We start from the raw sequence: 17,643 nt of genomic DNA, 5'->3' as shown, positions 1-17,643 counted from the left end.
TTAAGAGTCTTTTTGCGAGCTGTAGTAAACAACAGCGCGCATCTGTGGCGTTCATTCACACACAGAAACGCGATTCAAATTTAAATAGTCTTTTGCGGTTTACAGACACTATTCCATATCGCGATTACAACAAAGCTTATAAGAATAAAGAACTTACTATTCAATCCTCAGCTCCATCAGTTAATCCATCAAAAAAACAGCACTTCTGAGGTAAAATTTCCAGGATTATTCTTACGATAGTATTATTCCTCACAGCGTCTCAACGTAAAGTACATGAATCTGATTAAACTTGGTGTGTTTTACTGACTTGATGTGGGCGTTCACAGGTTTGCATGGATTGCCTCAGATCATTTGCGTTATTGCGCTATTGCGTTGAATAGCGCATGCTCTCGGTGGACGTGATCACATTAGCAGATAAAGAGCTGTAACTAGCTGTAATGAGAACGACTGACATCTCTCTCTTTTCATACAGATTACATAAACAGATAATAGTTGTTTTAGTTTTGAATTAGATCATTTTAAAGCAGACAATTCAATGATTATAGATAAGATATACATCAAGATATATTGCTCATGTCTGAGTGAATAGTATTATTCATTGAGTTTTCTTTCAGTTTATAGACGTGTTCCAAAAAAAAAGTTAACGGAGACGGAGAGCCAAAAAGCACACCCTGGTTATTTTCTTTATTTTACAAAAGCACAATGTTTTGTTTCGCTTGTAAGTGGACACATAAAAAAGTAGACATTTAACAGTTTATTTTTTCATAATTCTTAAGTCTGTATGACCGTAAATGACGGAGTATGTTATGTGGAAATGCTAAGTATCACATTTTGCTGCTATGTGAAAAAAATCAAGCAAAACGCGTCTGCGTGTTTGCCGACCTTAGAGGGTTAACAAACTTATTCTGATTGAGTATATCTGTACACAATGTGGTGTTACAAACAACAATAAACACCCTTTCACATATTCACACAATTACTCTGAGTAAAAAAAACAAGGGTCACTGACAGCACTAAATACATTTAGTAAATAAAGTGAGAGTACAGCTTTCAGTGGGATGTGAGAGTGTCATGTCTCACAGGGTTGCCAGTCTGACACAGAGACACTGAGGAATTCAAATAATAAAACATAAATCCAGCATAGAGAGACTCAGTGAATGTGGAGGCAAATGTGTGTAAGTGTGAGAGTGTGTGTGTGTCAGAGACACAGTAGAAGGACAAAGTGCCGGTTGACACGTCCACATACACTCCTATTTTTTTAGAGGAGCATGAGAGAACATGGGTGTCAATTTCCTTATTATTGTGACAGACTGTGAATGTGTCATCAGAGCAGATAAGACTCCAGGAGTTTCCATTGTATCCAAACACACAATCTTCACTCACTCCTTTCCTCCTAATTCTTTTATATGTCACTGATATAACAACCTTATGTCCACTCCATTTAGCCTCCCAGTAACAGCGTCCAGGCAGACTTTCACTACTCATAACCTGAGACCATGTATCAAATCTTTCTGAATGATCAGGATATGACTGATAATCTTTCACGTGTGTCACTTTTCTGTTCTCCTCAGACAGAATTAGACGAGTGTGTGCTGTGTTTGGATCCAGTGTGAGATCACAGGCATCTGAACAGAAGAGAGAACATTTATAACACAAAACAACAATCACTAAAGGTTTGTGTGTGTGTGTGTGTGTGTGTGTGTGTGTGTGTGTGTGTACACATACATTTGTGTAGTCCTGCTGTAATTCTGAATTCTCCTCCATGATCCACACTATAAAACACACAAAGTTTCACATTCTGCACATCTGATAAAATCATTAAAGACATACACACAAACAGTAGAGGGACACTTCTAATATGCTCAACATACTTTAGCTTGTCCAGCATGCAGTTAGGATGGTTGAGTGTATCAGAGAGTAACTTGACTCCTGAATTTCCTGGGTGATTGTAGCTCACATCTAGCTCTCTCAGGTATGAGGGGTTTGAACTCAGAGCTGAAGACACATAACGACAGCCTTCCTCTCTCACCATACAGCCAGACAATCTACAAACAAACACCGCAAATACAAACAAAAGTATCAGTACTTATGCACCAATCAATCTAAAGTCCAAACAAATATTTTTAGTGAATAACTGGATACATACAACAACCCTATCTGTCAGTCACATACAATGTTATGTCAGAGAAATAGGGTTGTTGTTTGCTTACTTAGGAGCACCAGTCACCTATGAGTTTTAGAAAAACACCCAATGGATCTGGCGAGGGGAATTTGCATGTTGAGCCATCCCTCGTACATACGGGTTTACAAGATGGTGGCAGGCATCCACTCATTCAGATTTTTGCTTCAGAGCCGAGTGTTTGCAGACAGCAATCACTCTTTCCTGTCACCAAAGCAATGATAGGAGTGTGCAACAGAGAAGGTCTCTCTGGCTGGTGGAGAGGGCACATTCAGCGGATTTCGCCATCACAAATAGCAGTGCACAGTTAACCCTCTGGGGTCGGCAATCACGCCGGCGTGATTTGCGCGATTTTTTTCACATAGCAGCTGAATAGACTTAAAATACTTCGTCAGGTATGGTCATACAGACTTAATAAATATGAAAAAAGAATCTGTGAGATGTCTACTTTTGTATGTGTCCACTTACAATCAAAACAAAACGTTGTGCTTTTGTAAAATAACGAAATTAAACGGGGTGTGCTTTCTGCCTCTCCGTCTCGTGAACTTTTTTTTCTTGAGCACGTCTCTACTCTAAACAAACAAAACTCAGCGAATACTTGTCACACATTTGTGAGCTCTATATATTTATAATCATTTAAGTGTGTAGTTTTAAATTAACTGATTCAAAACGAAAACAAATATTCTCTGTTTAAGTAATTTGTATAAAACCAACAAGATATTCAGTTTCTCTAACCTTTGCTCATTAGTTTTAATGTGACCACACCCACACGCGCAAAACATATAGAGATGCAAATCGTCCACGCGTCGCGCGAGCGCGCCCATTACATCAACAGCAAAGCGGCAAACTTTATCAGTCCTCTGCTGTCGTCGAGTTTGGAAGACACGCTGTGAGATTATTGGGTTTACATCTGTCACGACACACACACACAAGACACGTAGATCCAAATGCAGTATACTTTTAATGGGTAATCCGTACTCACAATCAGTTCAGGCAAAGGTCAAAATCCAAACAAAGGCAATCCAAGGAACAAGAAACAGACAGCAACATCCAAAGTGTGGGACATAAAACAAGGACTCGACAACTAACACAGAAACAGCCAGGGTATATATACACACAGATCTAACAAGGTGATGGGAAACAGCTGAGTGTAATGAACTAATGAGTGACAGACAGAATGCTGGGAATTGAAGTCAAATGTGAAAGACACCGTGAGAACGAGGACCTCTAGTGACAACCCAGGGAAACACAACCAGACACTGTGACAACATCAGAAGAAGAAGAACGCGATTTGAAGACAAGAACGATTTTAAGGTAAGAAATAATTCTGAATTATATTAGTTAGTGTTATTGTTGCATAAACTTCACATTGCCATTGAACTGTTGCTCGATGCTTCAGTGAATGTTCTCTGCACGTGCTGTGAGTCAGTCTCACGACGTGCGTTTGAAAAGCAAAAAGCACCATGATTTTACTCCAATCTCATTTCATAACGTCATATCGATTGTAAACATTTGAAGTAACATATAATAATCAATATGTTTTTCTCTAGTGTAATGTTACTGAAGTGTTCCTTTTTAACGATGCCTGCTATACTATTGTTATTATTATTTTATTTAGCCTTGCAGGTATATGCCTACAAGACACAACAAATATGTATATATATGTATATATATATGTGTTTGTGTGTGTGTGTGTGTGTATTTTGTAAATTTTAAAAAGGAATTTTCACCAGAAATCTAAAATGTATTCCCACAATCATGCAGCCCTAGTTTCTTCTTGATATCAGCATGTTCACAGCTTTTTTATATTTTATTTTTTTTAGGTAGCTACCCGTCCTGCTGACTTCAACATGAGCATGAGGAGGTAAAGTGAAAAATCAAACACCTTGGAAATGACAGGTATGTAGGCTACTATGTTTCAAGAAAGGAAAGGTGTGTGACTGGTTAAGTCTCTGTCTTTAGTTCAGTGTGTTAAATAATGTGCTTTTTTTGCCATTTGTTGTGTATCTTTGTTACAGTGTAATAAGACTTTAGCCATGAAAATGTCACATGTAACAGAAATAAGCACAGATGTTAGAGCATGTCAGAACACCTCCAGGACCCAGAAAACACCTCAGACCCCAGAGGGTTAAGCGTAGTGAAATTCTCCTTGGCGCTTCAGCGCAAAGAGCAGGTTTCCCTAAAAGAGCAAGCACGGTTGATGAGCATCTTTTTAAAGATGTTTCTGGATGCAGTCATTTATTTTCTTCATCTGATGGCCACGATTACTGTCTCACATGCCTGGGGCAAGAGCATGTTGGAACTGTGTTCGTGTATGATTCATGTCCTTTTTGCAAGACCATGACGACACTGTGGTTGTGACCCTTCTTTCTCGTGAAGGCTAGAGTCCCCTTTGAAGTTACCCAGCCCGTTACCTCTGCACAATGCAGAGATTTGAGTATGGTTAATACTCTTGGAGACCTGAGGGTTACAGTGGGAACATTTCCGTCGGTGCCACGGACCTCTGGCTCCTCTGCTGCCGAGTGATGGCGCGGATCCTTCTGCATCAGACAGCGGACTATTGCCCAGCAGTTCTCGGTAGCTGATTTAGTTCGGCTTGAATCATACTTAATCTTACCAAAGAAAGGCAGTGGGTTACGGCCAATCTTGGATCTGTGAGTCTCAGGTATTTACATTCTCGGCAACCTCAATCATGCGGCCAACTTGCTCTCACAACTGCTTACGCTCCCATGAGAATGGTGTAGAATTATCCATGAACAAATCCCATTAAATGAACATAACTATTAGAGGGTCTTAAAACTAATCCATGGCACCTGATTTCTGAGTCCCTTATCAGTGGACGAAAGGTTGATAAAGTGTTAAATATTAATTCTGAATAATTTAGCTATTACCTTGGTTCTACTTTACTGTAATATACTGTTATATTGATCCAAAACTCCCTTACATTGAAAGCTCCATTCCCTGGTGGTCCAGCTGATCTGAAGTCAATTTGGGTAGACCTGTTTGCCTCCCAGGAGTCCTCCCACTGCCAGCTCTTTTACTCCCTCGGCACCTGACCCGTTGGCCCACATTTGGCCCGGGGGCCAATTCAAATACATGTTTCTCCCAGTGACCTGGTTTTCGGACCTGATGTTCCTTGTGACAGGCCCTCCCTGGCGGATTCACCTGAGGAAGGACCCTTTTCTCAGGGACAGGGCACCATATAGCACCCTTGTCCGGAACTATGGGTCTTCCACCTGTGGCTTCTGCATGGGACACGGAGGACTTAAGTAGCCTACCACCAGCGGTGTGGAGACTATCACTCAAGCCAGAGCTCCCTCTGCCAGGCAAGCACATGAGGGCTTATGTGGGGCTCTGGGTAGGTTACGACTTTACAGGGAGCAGTTGCCAAAAGGGCATGCTACAGCTTGCCAGCATCTGTTGCCAACAGTTCAGTGTCTGCAGCATTTTCCATAGCCAGTCTTTGACACAAATGTGAACATGGCTGACAGATGGGAATGTCTTGGTTATTAATGTAACACTTGTTCCCTGATGGAGGGAATGGAGACGTTATGTTCCTTCTGCCACAACCCTGAACAACACACCACTGATAGGCCGGGATCCCGTGTTGGCTCCTCAGCATAAACCTGAATAAGTCATACCGTTGGCCCTTTTTTCTAAAACTCAAGAGGCGATTGGGGATCCCAAGTGAAACCACAAGTCTTTGACATAACGTCTCTGTTCCCTCCCTCAGGGAACGACGTTCTGCTGAGACATTAGTCAAGAGCATGACTAAAGATGCATGTTTAGTTTGATCACATTCATTTTTGTGTTCCTAAATACCTTAGTATGTTCAGGTGACAATGAGAACTTCCCAGTCCATTAGAGAGCAGCTTCACTCCTGAATCCTGCAGATCATTGTTACTCAGGTCCAGCTCTCTCAGACAGGAATTTGAGGACTGTAGAGCTGAAGACAAGCTTTCACAGCACTGACCAGTGAGATTACAGATGACTAATCTGAACAGAACAATAAAGCAGGGAGTAATTAATTCCTGTTACAATACCCATTACACTACTTAGACACATTCTGACTCACATGTACAATACACTACACTACATTATATTACTTTATTTTCCCCTGCATGAGAGGCAGAGAATCTAGGTAAAAGTGATATAGCGCACCTCAGAAAGAGAGACCAAGACATGCATGGGGATACTTAAAATTCCTTTGTTGTTATTGCGAACATTTTGATCGATGCGTTAACCGATAATTTTTTATATTTGAACGTAGGGATGGGGCCGATCCGATCCAGTATCGGGGCCGATACCAGCATAATTCACGTATCGGATTTTCCCGATCCAACCATAAAACATTTAAAAAAGCACCACGTAAAAGAGCACGATGATTTTTTTAGCCAGGGGGCAGAAAGACAACGGGAGCCGTCAGGAATCACTTCTGGAGTCATTCATGATAGCGGCTCACTGATGCCCGTGAATTAGTTAAAATCTCCGGAATCTAGAGCGAGCGCGCCCGCGAGACAGAGACTGTGCTCAAAACTGTGTAGCGCATGCACGGCAGAGAGAGCACGAGATCTGCCTCATGAAGCGCATGTAATATAATTTGTATTCATAGTGTGTGAGTGTGTGTAAATAGGTGCGTGTAAGTGTGTGTGTGTGTTTGTTTGACAGTGTGTGTGTGTGTGTGTTAGTAAAATATGTTTAGTTATTGCACTTTTCTTATATTTATTTTCAAATATTTTACATTTTAAAAACATGATTTGTTGATTCTTATATTTATTTTCAAATATTTTACATTTTAAAAACATGATTTGTTGATTCTACAAGAGCCAGTGTTCTTGATTTGTGCTGTTCAGATGTACACTGTTTTATTGATAGTGTGTGTGTTAGATGTTTACACTTGCACTTTTCTTATATTTTCAAGACTTATGAAGTTATGAAATGTAGTTATGAAATGTAATAAATATTGACATGACAATCAATTTGAAATCCTTAGTTGCATATTTGTTTTCAGAATGGGATTTTTCCTGTTAACAGGATTTCCTGTTTTTCTGAACTTATACATACTTCAAGTTGCCTTTTGGGACATACATGCATACATATCATACTTGCCTGTTGAGAGGAGTTTATTTCAGCATCATATAAAATCAACAAGAATGATAATAATAAAATTAAAGCAAACACAGCTCTGGTATCGGAATAGTATCGGTATCGGCCGATATCCAAATTCAGGTATAGGGATCGGAAGTGAAAAAATTTGGATCGGTGATTCCTATTTGAAAGCCGATAACCAATATATATAGGCTGTCATGAAACACGAGAGCAGACACAGAGGTAAACCTAACAGTTATTTATTAATAGGTTGGTAGCAATCTGGAGGATCATCAGAAAGGTGAGTGATGAGCATAAGCAGTTCAAATGATAGTCACACTTAACCCCCTGGGGTCGGCAATCACGCCGGCGTGATTTGCGCGTTTTTTTCACATAGCAGCTGAATAAACTTAAAAAACTCCGTCATTTGTGGTCATACAGACTTAATAAAAATGAAAAAAGAATCTGTGAGATGTCTACTTTTGTATGTGTCCACTTACAATCAAAACAAAACGTTGTGCTTTTGTAAAATAAAGAAATTAAACAGGGTGTGCATTCTGCCTCTCCGTCTCGTGAACTTTTTTTTCTTGAGCACGTCTCTAAACATTTAAAAAACTCAGCGAATACTTGTCACACATTTGTGAGCTCTATATATTTATAATCATTTAAGTGTGTAGTTTTAAATTATCTGATTCAAAACGAAAACAAATATTCTCTGTTTAAGTAATTTGTATAAAACCAACAAGATATTCAGTTTCTCTAACCCTTCCTCATTAGTTTTAATGTGACCACACCCACACGCGCAAAACATATAGAGATGCAAATCGTCCATGTGTCGCGCGAACGCCCCCATTACCTCAACAACAAAGCGGCAAACTTTATCAGTCCTCTTCAGTCGTCGAGTTTGGAAGACATGCTGTGAGATTATTGGGTTTACATCTGAAGAAGAAGATCGCGATTTGAAGACAAGAACGATTTTAAGGTAAGAAATAATTCTGAATTATATTAGTTAGTGTTATTGTTGCATAAACTTCATATTGCCATTGAACTGTTGCTCGATGCTTCAGTGAATGTTCCCTGCACGCGCTGTGAGAGTTTGAGTCATTCGCGCGATGTGCGTTTGAAAAGCAAAACGCACCATGATTTTACTCCAATCTCATTTCATAACGTCATATCGATTGTAAACATTTTAAGTAACATATGATAATCAATAGCCTATGTTTTTCTCTAATGTAGTGTTACTGAAGTGTTCCTTTTTAACTATGCCTGCTATACTATTGTTCTTATTATTTGATTCAGCCCTGCAGGTATATGCCTACAAGGCACAACAAATGTATATATATATATATATATATATATATATGTGTGTGTGTGTGTGTGTGTATTTTGTCAATTTTAAAAAGGAATTTTCACCAGAAATCTAAAATGTATTCCCACAATCATGCAGCCCTGGTTTCTTCTTGATATCAGCATGTTCACAGCTTTTTTTATATATATATATATATATATTTTTTTTTTAGGTAGCTACCCGTCCTGCTGACTTCAACATGAGCATGAGGAGGTAAAGTGAAAAATCAAACACCTTGGAAATGACAGGTAGGCTATGCACTATGTTTCAGGAAAGGAAAGGTGTGTGACTGGTTAAGTCTCTGTCTTTAGTTCAGTGTGTTAAATAATGTGCTTTTTGCCATTTGTTGTGTATCTTTGGATGATGTTGTGTTGTAAATAAATTCAAACAATCAAAAAGCCGTTCTTTTTTAAATCTCCTCATTCTTTGTGCAAGGTAATGTAATGATAGTGCCTGAGAGCTCCTAATAGTGTCACGAATACAACGGAAGCAGACAGGTGGTAAGTTGAATTGAAGTTTATTGAACAAGGTGCAACAGATCCGGGATGCAATGGTGAGTAGATACTTTGAAGTTAGAGTTCACAAAGACTTAACTGAATGGTAAACAATGTCTCTTGGTTGTAGATGCTGGCGAAAGGGTTCGCGAGGGTTCTTAATGGAAGGCAGACGGATGGTTGAAGACAGGAGATGGGAGACACCGAACACGACAGGTAAGTAGAATCTCTGAGGTGAGTAGCGTGGATGAGTCTGTATGTCAGTGGTGTTTGACGAGACCAGACAATGACTGGTGAGTGAGAGTGGTGTATAAAGGGTGTGACTGATGAAGAGGCCAGGTGAAGGTGATTAGAACTCAGGGGAAAGTGAACGAGTGGGTGGAGCGAGTGATGATGAGGATGGAGTGAGTGATGATGAGGGCGTGGCTGTGACAGTACCCCCCCCTCCCGAGGCGGCTCTTGACGGCTGAGAAGAGGGGCGAGTACGGCGACGAGGTCTCCCACGACCTCTGGGTGCAGGACGGTCAGGGTGGTCGGCATGAAACTGGGTGAGAAGAGTAGGGTCAAGGATGTCATCTCGATGAACCCAGGAGCGTTCCTCAGGTCCATAGCCCTCCCAGTCGACCAGGTATTCCAACTGGGAACCTCGTCGCCGAGAGTCCAAGATGTCGTGAACTCGGTAGATGGACTCCTCTTCTACGGGAACGGGAGGAGGAGGCACGTCATCCTGGGCAGGAACTGAGGAGGGAGGAGTGACAGGTTCAGTGTGAGGTTTCAACAGAGATACATGGAATGATGGTGCAATTCTATACTCAGGTGGAAGGTTGAGACGATAAGTGACGTCATTGAGCTGCCTCTGCACCGTGAATGGTCCGATGTATCGAGGACTCAGCTTTTTGCAGGGCAGGCGGAGGCGTATGTCTCGCGTCGAGAGCCAAACCTTTTGACCAGGGTGGTATTGAGGAGGTTCGGTTGTGTGACGGTCGGCTTGTCTCTTGTGTCTCCGCACTGCCTGCTGAAGGTGTACATGAGCTGAGTCCCATACCCTCTCGCTTTGATGGAACCAATAATCGACAGCTGGAACTTCTGACGGTTCACCTGACCAAGGGAAAAGAGGAGGTTGGTACCCTAAGACACATTGGAATGGGGTGAGTCCAGTGGTACTTTGTCTAAGGGAGTTTTGGGCATATTCAGCCCAGGGGAGGAATTGGTTCCAGCTGTCTTGGTACTGGTGGCAATAGGATCTGAGGTAACGTCCAATCTCCTGGATCTTCCGCTCAGTCTGACCGTTAGTCTGGGGATGATATCCGGAAGATAGATTAACCGTGACTCCGAGGAGTTTGAAGAAAGCCTTCCATACCCGAGAGATGAACTGAGGTCGGTCCGATACGATTTCTTCAGGGATGCCGAAGTTTCGGAAGACGTAGGTGAAGAGAGCTTCGGCCGCTTCAAAGGCAGTAGGAAGTCCGGGCATTGGAATCAACTTGCATGATTTGGAAAACCGATCCACTACAACAAACACACAGGTGTATCCATTGGATCGAGGGAGGTCAGTCATAAAGTCAATGCCTAGATGGGACCATGGACGCTGAGGAATGGGTAGAGGCACTAATTTACCCTCAGGGAGCTTTCTGGGAGTGTTGGTAATGGCACAGACTGAGCATCCACTGATGTAACGTGAGACGTCCTGGGAGATGGATGGCCACCAGTACCGTTGACTGAGGAGCGAGAGGGTACGCCTACTACCTGGATGTCCAGAGCCCGGAGCGGTGTGAGCAGAGTCCAGAAGGGTGGTACGGAGCTGAGGTGGTACAAAGGTGAGCCCTTCTGGACCTCCCGGCGGAGCAGGTTGGAGATTATTAGCTTGGGAGATTTGCTCATCAATGTCCCATATGATGGGGTTGAGGAAGATGGCTGGAGGAAGGACGGGTTCAGAAGAGTTTTCTTCGGAGGAGGATTGGTGAAGACGGGATAAGGCGTCTGCTTTGACATTCTTACCGCCAGGGCGATAGGTGACACGGAAGTCGAACCTGGTGAAGAAGAGTGCCCAGCGGGCCTGACGAGGATTCAATCTTCTAGCTTCTCTCAGATACTCAAGGTTTCGATGATCAGTTATAACCTCAAATTGGTAGTTAGCCCCCTCCAGCCAATGCCTCCACTCTTCCAGTGCTAGTTTGATAGCCAGGAGTTCCCGGTTGCCGACATCATAGTTGTGCTCCGCCGGGGACAGCTTCTTGGAAAAGAAGGCGCATGGATGGAGTTTGGGAGGCTTACCCTGCCGCTGAGATAACACAGCCCCAACACCGGTAGATGAAGCGTCCACTTCGACGATGAAAGGAAGATCGGGGTTGGGATGAACCAGTATTGGGGCGGTAGCAAATGCGTTCTTGAGTTCGTGAAATGCTTGGAGGGCTTCTGAGGATAAGGACAGAGACTTGGGCCGGCCTTTCAGAGATGAGGTTAACGGAGTACTGATGAGACTGTAACCCTTGATAAATCTTCTGTAGAAGTTTGCAAATCCTAAAAACCGCTGGAGCTCCTTGACTGAAGTGGGTTGTGGCCAGTTTTGAATGGTTTCCACCTTCCTCTGGTCCATTTGTACCCCATGTTGGTCAATGATGTAACCCAGGAACTGTACGGATGGAATATGGAATTCACACTTTTCGAGTTTAAGGTACAGTTGATGTTCTCTCAGTTTTTCTAGGACTTGGATGACGTGTTTGCGGTGTTCAGAGAGTGAGGAAGAGAAGATGAGAATGTCGTCGATGTACACTATGACGAACCGATTGAGGTAGGTTCTGAAGATCTCGTTCATGTAACCTTGGAAGACTGCTGGAGCGTTGGACAGTCCGAAGGGCATAACGAGGTATTCATAATGGCCGGAGGGAGTGACGAACGCGGTCTTCCACTCGTCACCCCGTCGAATACGGATGAGATTGTAGGCAGAACGAAGATCTAACTTGGAGAAGATTTGAGCCCCACGCAACTGTTCCAAAGCCGCTGGGACCAGAGGAAGAGGATAGCTGTACTTGATGGTTTGGGAATTCAGGTGTCTGTAGTCGATGCACGGCCGTAAGCCTCCATCCTTCTTACCCACGAAGAAAAAACTCGAAGCGGCAGGGGAGGTAGATGTACGGATGAATTGCTGATGAAGAGCTTCCTCCACATACTCCTCCATGGCCTTCTGCTCCGGGATGGACAGGGGGTAAATACGGCCTTTGGGTAAGGTGGCTCCAGGTAGCAGGTCGATAGCGCAGTCCCATGGCCGGTGAGGTGGTAATTGGGTCGCTAGTTGTTTGCTGAACACATCCTGGAACGCCCCGTACTCAGAGGGAATCGTCACAGAATGTTGGACTTCAGGACTCTCGACTGTGGTAGAATTGACTTGACACGATGGGTTTATCTTACATGGAGAGGAAGAAGATGATTTTTTGATTGAAGACAAGCAGTTAGAAAAGCACTGTTCACCCCAGCGTAAGATCTCTCCAGTTCTCCAATTGACAGGGTTGGTGTTGTACCATCCATGGGCGTCCCAGGATGAGTTCAGCAGTTGACTCCTCCAGCACCATGAATGACATCCTCTCAGTATGAAGACATCCAATCTGTAGAGTGACAGTGGGTGAAAAGTGACGAATTCTTCCTCGACCCAGAGGTTTACCTTGAATGGTTTGTACTCAGAGATCTTGATGCGTTCTGAGCTTTCGAAGGTTTAACTTTTGGAGTAATTGGGTGGAAATGAAGTTCCCTTCGGCACCGGAGTCGAGTAAGGCTTGCGCTGAGACACAAAGACGAGGGGTGAGTAGCAGAACCATGGTACGATTGAGAGTTTCAATTTTAGGAGGAACTTGAATGGTGCTTACCGCAGTACGCGGAGGTCGAATGGGACAGCCACTGAGGAGGTGTTGATCGGAAGCGCAATACATGCACAAGTTATGCTGGATCCTTCGTTGACGTTCGATTAAAGTGAGACGAGAGGAGTCTATTTGCATGGGCTCTGGTGCTGGAGGAGCGGCAGACGGTGCGGAGGACGGAGAACTTACAGCGGCTGATGCAGGATGTTCACATGCTGAGAAACGCTGGGAAACTTGAATGGTCTTTTGAATGAGATTTTCGAGACCCATTGAGTCATCAAAAAACGACCACTTGCTGACGGATTCTCAAACTCTATAATGATACTTGCAGGAGGAAGCCGCTGCAGTTCTCCGCCTCGCCTGAGTATGTCGCTGGCCGGGCCATGGGACTCGCAGAGGCAGCTCCCGAAGCAGCGGGTGTTTGCGGAAGTGAAGGGAGGTGAGGATTTTGAGAGACATCATCGATGAATGGAGGATTAACTGGTGGATTTTGATGTAAGGCTTGACTAACAGCTTGAACCAGATCCGCGAAAGTATCGCGCGGTGGTGAATCCTCGGAATCGGCTGCAGCTTGCATGTTGGTCTGGTCTTCTGTCACGAATACAACGGAAGCAGACAGGTGGTAAGTTGAATTGAAGTTTATTGAACAAGGTGCAACAGATCCGGGATGCAATGGTGAGTAGATACTTTGAAGTTAGAGTTCACAAAGACTTAACTGAATGGTAAACAATGTCTCTTGGTTGTAGATGCTGGCGAAAGGGTTCGCGAGGGTTCTTAATGGAAGGCAGACGGATGGTTGAAGACAGCAGATGGGAGACACCGAACACGACAGGTAAGTAGAATCTCTGAGGTGAGTAGCGTGGATGAGTCTGTATGTCAGTGGTGTTTGACGAGACCAGACAATGACTGGTGAGTGAGAGTGGTGTATAAAGGGTGTGACTGATGAAGAGGCCAGGTGAAGGTGATTAGAACTCAGGGGAAAGTGAACGAGTGGGTGGAGCGAGTGATGATGAGGATGGAGTGAGTGATGATGAGGGCGTTGCTGTGACAAATAGGGCCATTATGGGAGGCTCTTTGTCTCTCTCAGGTGTGAAACACTCAATATTTATGGTGGTTAACGCCTCCTCGCATAAAGCTTTCTTACACAAAACATGTCATACAAATTTTAAATCAATATATTGTCTTATCTGAATGAGTATTCAGGATGATTTTCACATAGTTTTGGAGCAAATATTCTAGGCTACGTGATACAATTTTCAAAAGCCTTGCGAAGAAATAATTAGTTTGTGTTTCATGACATTATTTCAGTGACTTTTTTTTTTGGTCATTTTCACAAACCACGCATAAATGTTATTATCTCAAAACTACAAACTTTTACATACATGCTGCTGACATATTATTGTAGCAGAGTTTGTGCTGAATACAGTGCAATAAGACCTTAGCCATGAAAATGTCACAAGTAACAGAAATAAGCACAAATGTTAGAGCATGTCAGAACACCTCCAGGACCCAGAAAACACCTCAGACCCCAGAGGGTTAACTGACAAGTCTTTCTTCTTGCAGGGTTCTGGCACAATGACGATAACTGGTTCGTAGGAACAAGTCTCTGGAAAAGGACATTGATTGAGTGGCTATGTTTACATGCAACCAAATAATCTGTTAGTAATTGGATTGACAGCTCAATCAGACTGAAAAGCCTTTGTGTATATACCTTAATCGATCCGATTGGGCTCGATCCGATTTAAAAGGGGTGTTTTTTTCCTTTTCTAATGTGATGGAGAGGATATTGTTGATGTTGTTTTTTACTGTATTTTTATTGATGATTTTTCAAGCATACAACATTCAGAAAGACAGGGGGGGGAGAAAGAAAGAAAGAAAGAAAGAAAGAAAGAAAGAAAGAAAGAAAGAAAGAAAGAAAGAAAGAAAGAAAGAAAGAAAGAAAGAAAGAAAGAAAAAGAAAAAATAAGTGAACCATAGAACAAGGGGTATACATTCTGTTTTGGGGCAAGTGTAGATTCACATATAGTCATTGATTGTTTACATTACAGGACTCAATCAATTTCTTCCAGTATTTGTGAAACAAGTCCTTTTTAATAAAAAATAAAAAAAGTAAATTCTTCCATATATATTTCTTTAGCAATATCTATCCACTCTCCAAGTAAGGGGATGTCCGGCTTATATCAATTCCTTGTAATACTCTTCTTACATGCTACACTTAATATATTAACAAGTTGTACATCAGCACTCTACACTGAGTGTGTGGTGTTTCCCAGATACAATGTATTGAAATTTCGGTAACACTTTACTTGAAGGGCTGTGCATAAGACTGACATGACACCTTCATAATCATGACATGACACATGTCATGAATATGAAGGTTGTATGCATGTTTATGACAACTGTCATTAAGTGTCATTTGCTCAATTATGACATTTTAAATGCAAATATGACATTGTGTGAGATGTCTTTGTTATGACACCTTGACATAAACCAATACATCATAATCTGTCAGTGTCTTTGTAATGACAACTTGACATTACCAAGACAACACAACTTGTCATAAATATGTCATAAACATGGCATAGCAGACTAATTATCAAAAAAAAAAAAAACACTTAGCTTTATGGTGTTACGTCCAAGGACGTATTCATTTTGTGTTTGTAATCAAGTGTTACGTCTAAGGATGTATTCATTGTGTGTCTGTTACATCGAGTGTTCTGTGCGTATGTTTTTCTCTCTTTCTCTCTCTTTCTCGTGTGTCTGACTAATAGGACTAAGGGCTACCACCTGTGCTCGTTAACCTGTGAGCACTGTCCGTGCACTGATTGGTGCGTGTCCTGAGGAGTCTACTACAAAGCAGCAGAGAGAGCGCTGAGGCAGGAGAGAGATATCACGGCGTTTGAGGTTGCTCCGCTCTCCAAGCCCAGACAAGGGAGCGCTGGTCGCGTTCTTTGGTGTGTGTAGTCACAATGTGTGAATCTTAATGTGACTCTTAAATTTGCTATTCTTTTCTTTTATGTTTAGTAAAGAGTTTATGGGTAATGTAGGGTGGAGGATACCTATAACTTTTCTCCTGTTTAACCCCCTGGGGTCGGCAATCACGCCGGCGTGATTTGCGCGTTTTTTTTCACATAGCAGCTGAATAAACTTAAAATACTCCGTCATTTGTGGTCATACAGACTTAATAAAAATGAAAAAAGAATCTGTGAGATGTCTACTTTTGTATGTGTCCACTTACAATCAAAACAAAACGTTGTGCTTTTGTAAAATAAAGAAATTAAACAGGGTGTGCATTCTGCCTCTCCGTCTCCTGAACTTTTTTTTCTTGCGCACGGTCTCTAAACATTTAAAAAACTCAGCGAATACTTGTCACACATTTGTGAGCTCTATATATTTATAATCATTTAAGTGTGTAGTTTTAAATTATCTGATTCAAAACGAAAACAAATATTCTCTGTTTAAGTAATTTGTATAAAACCAACAAGATATTCAGTTTCTCTAACCCTTCCTCATTAGTTTTAATGTGACCACACCCACACGCGCAAAACATATAGAGATGCAAATCGTCCATGTGTCGCGCGAACGCCCCCATTACCTCAACAACAAAGCGGCAAACTTTATCAGTCCTCTTCAGTCGTCGAGTTTGGAAGACATGCTGTGAGATTATTGGGTTTACATCTGAAGAAGAAGATCGCGATTTGAAGACAAGAACGATTTTAAGGTAAGAAATAATCCTGAATTATATTAGTTAGTGTTATTGTTGCATAAACTTCATATTGCCATTGAACTGTTGCTCGATGCTTCAGTGAATGTCCCCTGCACGCGCTGTGAGAGTTTGAAAACGCAGTCGCGCGACGTGCGTTTGAAAAGCAAACCATGATTTTACTCCAATCTCATTTCATAACGTCATATCGATGTAAACATTTGAAGTAAGTAACATATGATAATCAATATGTTTTTCTCTAGTGTAGTGTTACTGAAGTGTTCCTTTTTAACTATGCCTGCTATACTGTTCTTATTATTTGATTCAGCCCTGCTGCAAAAAATACTTTCTTAGTTAGTATTTTTGTTTTGTTTCCAGTCCAAATATCTAAAAATTCTTAAACCAAGAAGTGTTTACTAGAGAAGTAAAATGACATAAGAAATTCTATTTTGTTTTAAGATAAAAAGAAAGTAATTTAAGTAATTTTTGCTTAAAACGAGCAAAATTATCTGCCAATGGGGTAAGCAAAAAATTCTTGGTTTCCATTTGAATTAAGATTTTTTTTCTTGTTTTCTATTCGAATTCAGATTTTTTTGCTTACCCCATTGGCAGATAATTTTGCTCGTTTTAAGCAAAAATTACTTAAATTACTTTATTTTTATCTTAAAACAAAATAGAATTTCTTATGTCATTTTACTTCTCTAGTAAATGCTTCTTGATTTAATAATTTTTAGATATTTGGACTGGAAACAAAACAAAAATACTAAGTAAGAAAATCATTTTTTGCAGTGCAGGTATATGCCTACAAGGCACAACAAATATATATATATATATGTATATATATATATATATATATATATATATATATGTGTGTGTGTGTGTGTATTTAGTAAATTTTAAAAAGGAATTTTCACCAGAAATCTAAAATGTATTCCCACAATCATGCAGCCCTGGTTTCTTCTTGATATCAGCATGCTCAC

At 41.6% G+C, this 17,643-nt stretch overlaps 1 protein-coding gene across 2 annotated transcripts in view; it reads right to left on the bottom strand.

Moving 5' to 3' along the window:
* Nucleotides 1-681: 681 nt before the first annotated feature.
* Nucleotides 682-17,643, bottom strand: part of LOC307004695 (NACHT, LRR and PYD domains-containing protein 3-like) — a 64,314-nt gene continuing 47,352 nt past the window's right edge. Inside the window, exons 8-11 of one of the 2 annotated variants that reach the window (XM_079624100.1) lie at nt 6,002-6,175; nt 1,872-2,045; nt 1,726-1,772; nt 682-1,625 (exon numbers count right to left, since the gene is read on the bottom strand). In XM_079624100.1, coding sequence (XP_079480226.1) covers nt 1,051-1,625; nt 1,726-1,772; nt 1,872-2,045; nt 6,002-6,175 — 970 coding nt within the window. In that variant the 3' untranslated portion in view covers nt 682-1,050. The remainder of the gene's footprint in view (nt 1,626-1,725; nt 1,773-1,871; nt 2,046-6,001; nt 6,176-17,643) is intronic. The other variant, XM_079624101.1, reaches the window with a different exon arrangement.

The sequence above is a fragment of the Phoxinus phoxinus genome, assembly GCF_949152265.1.
Source record: "Phoxinus phoxinus genome assembly, chromosome: 9".
Taxonomy (NCBI): Eukaryota; Metazoa; Chordata; class Actinopteri; order Cypriniformes; family Leuciscidae; genus Phoxinus; species Phoxinus phoxinus.
This window is presented reverse-complemented; position numbering and strand designations above follow the sequence as displayed.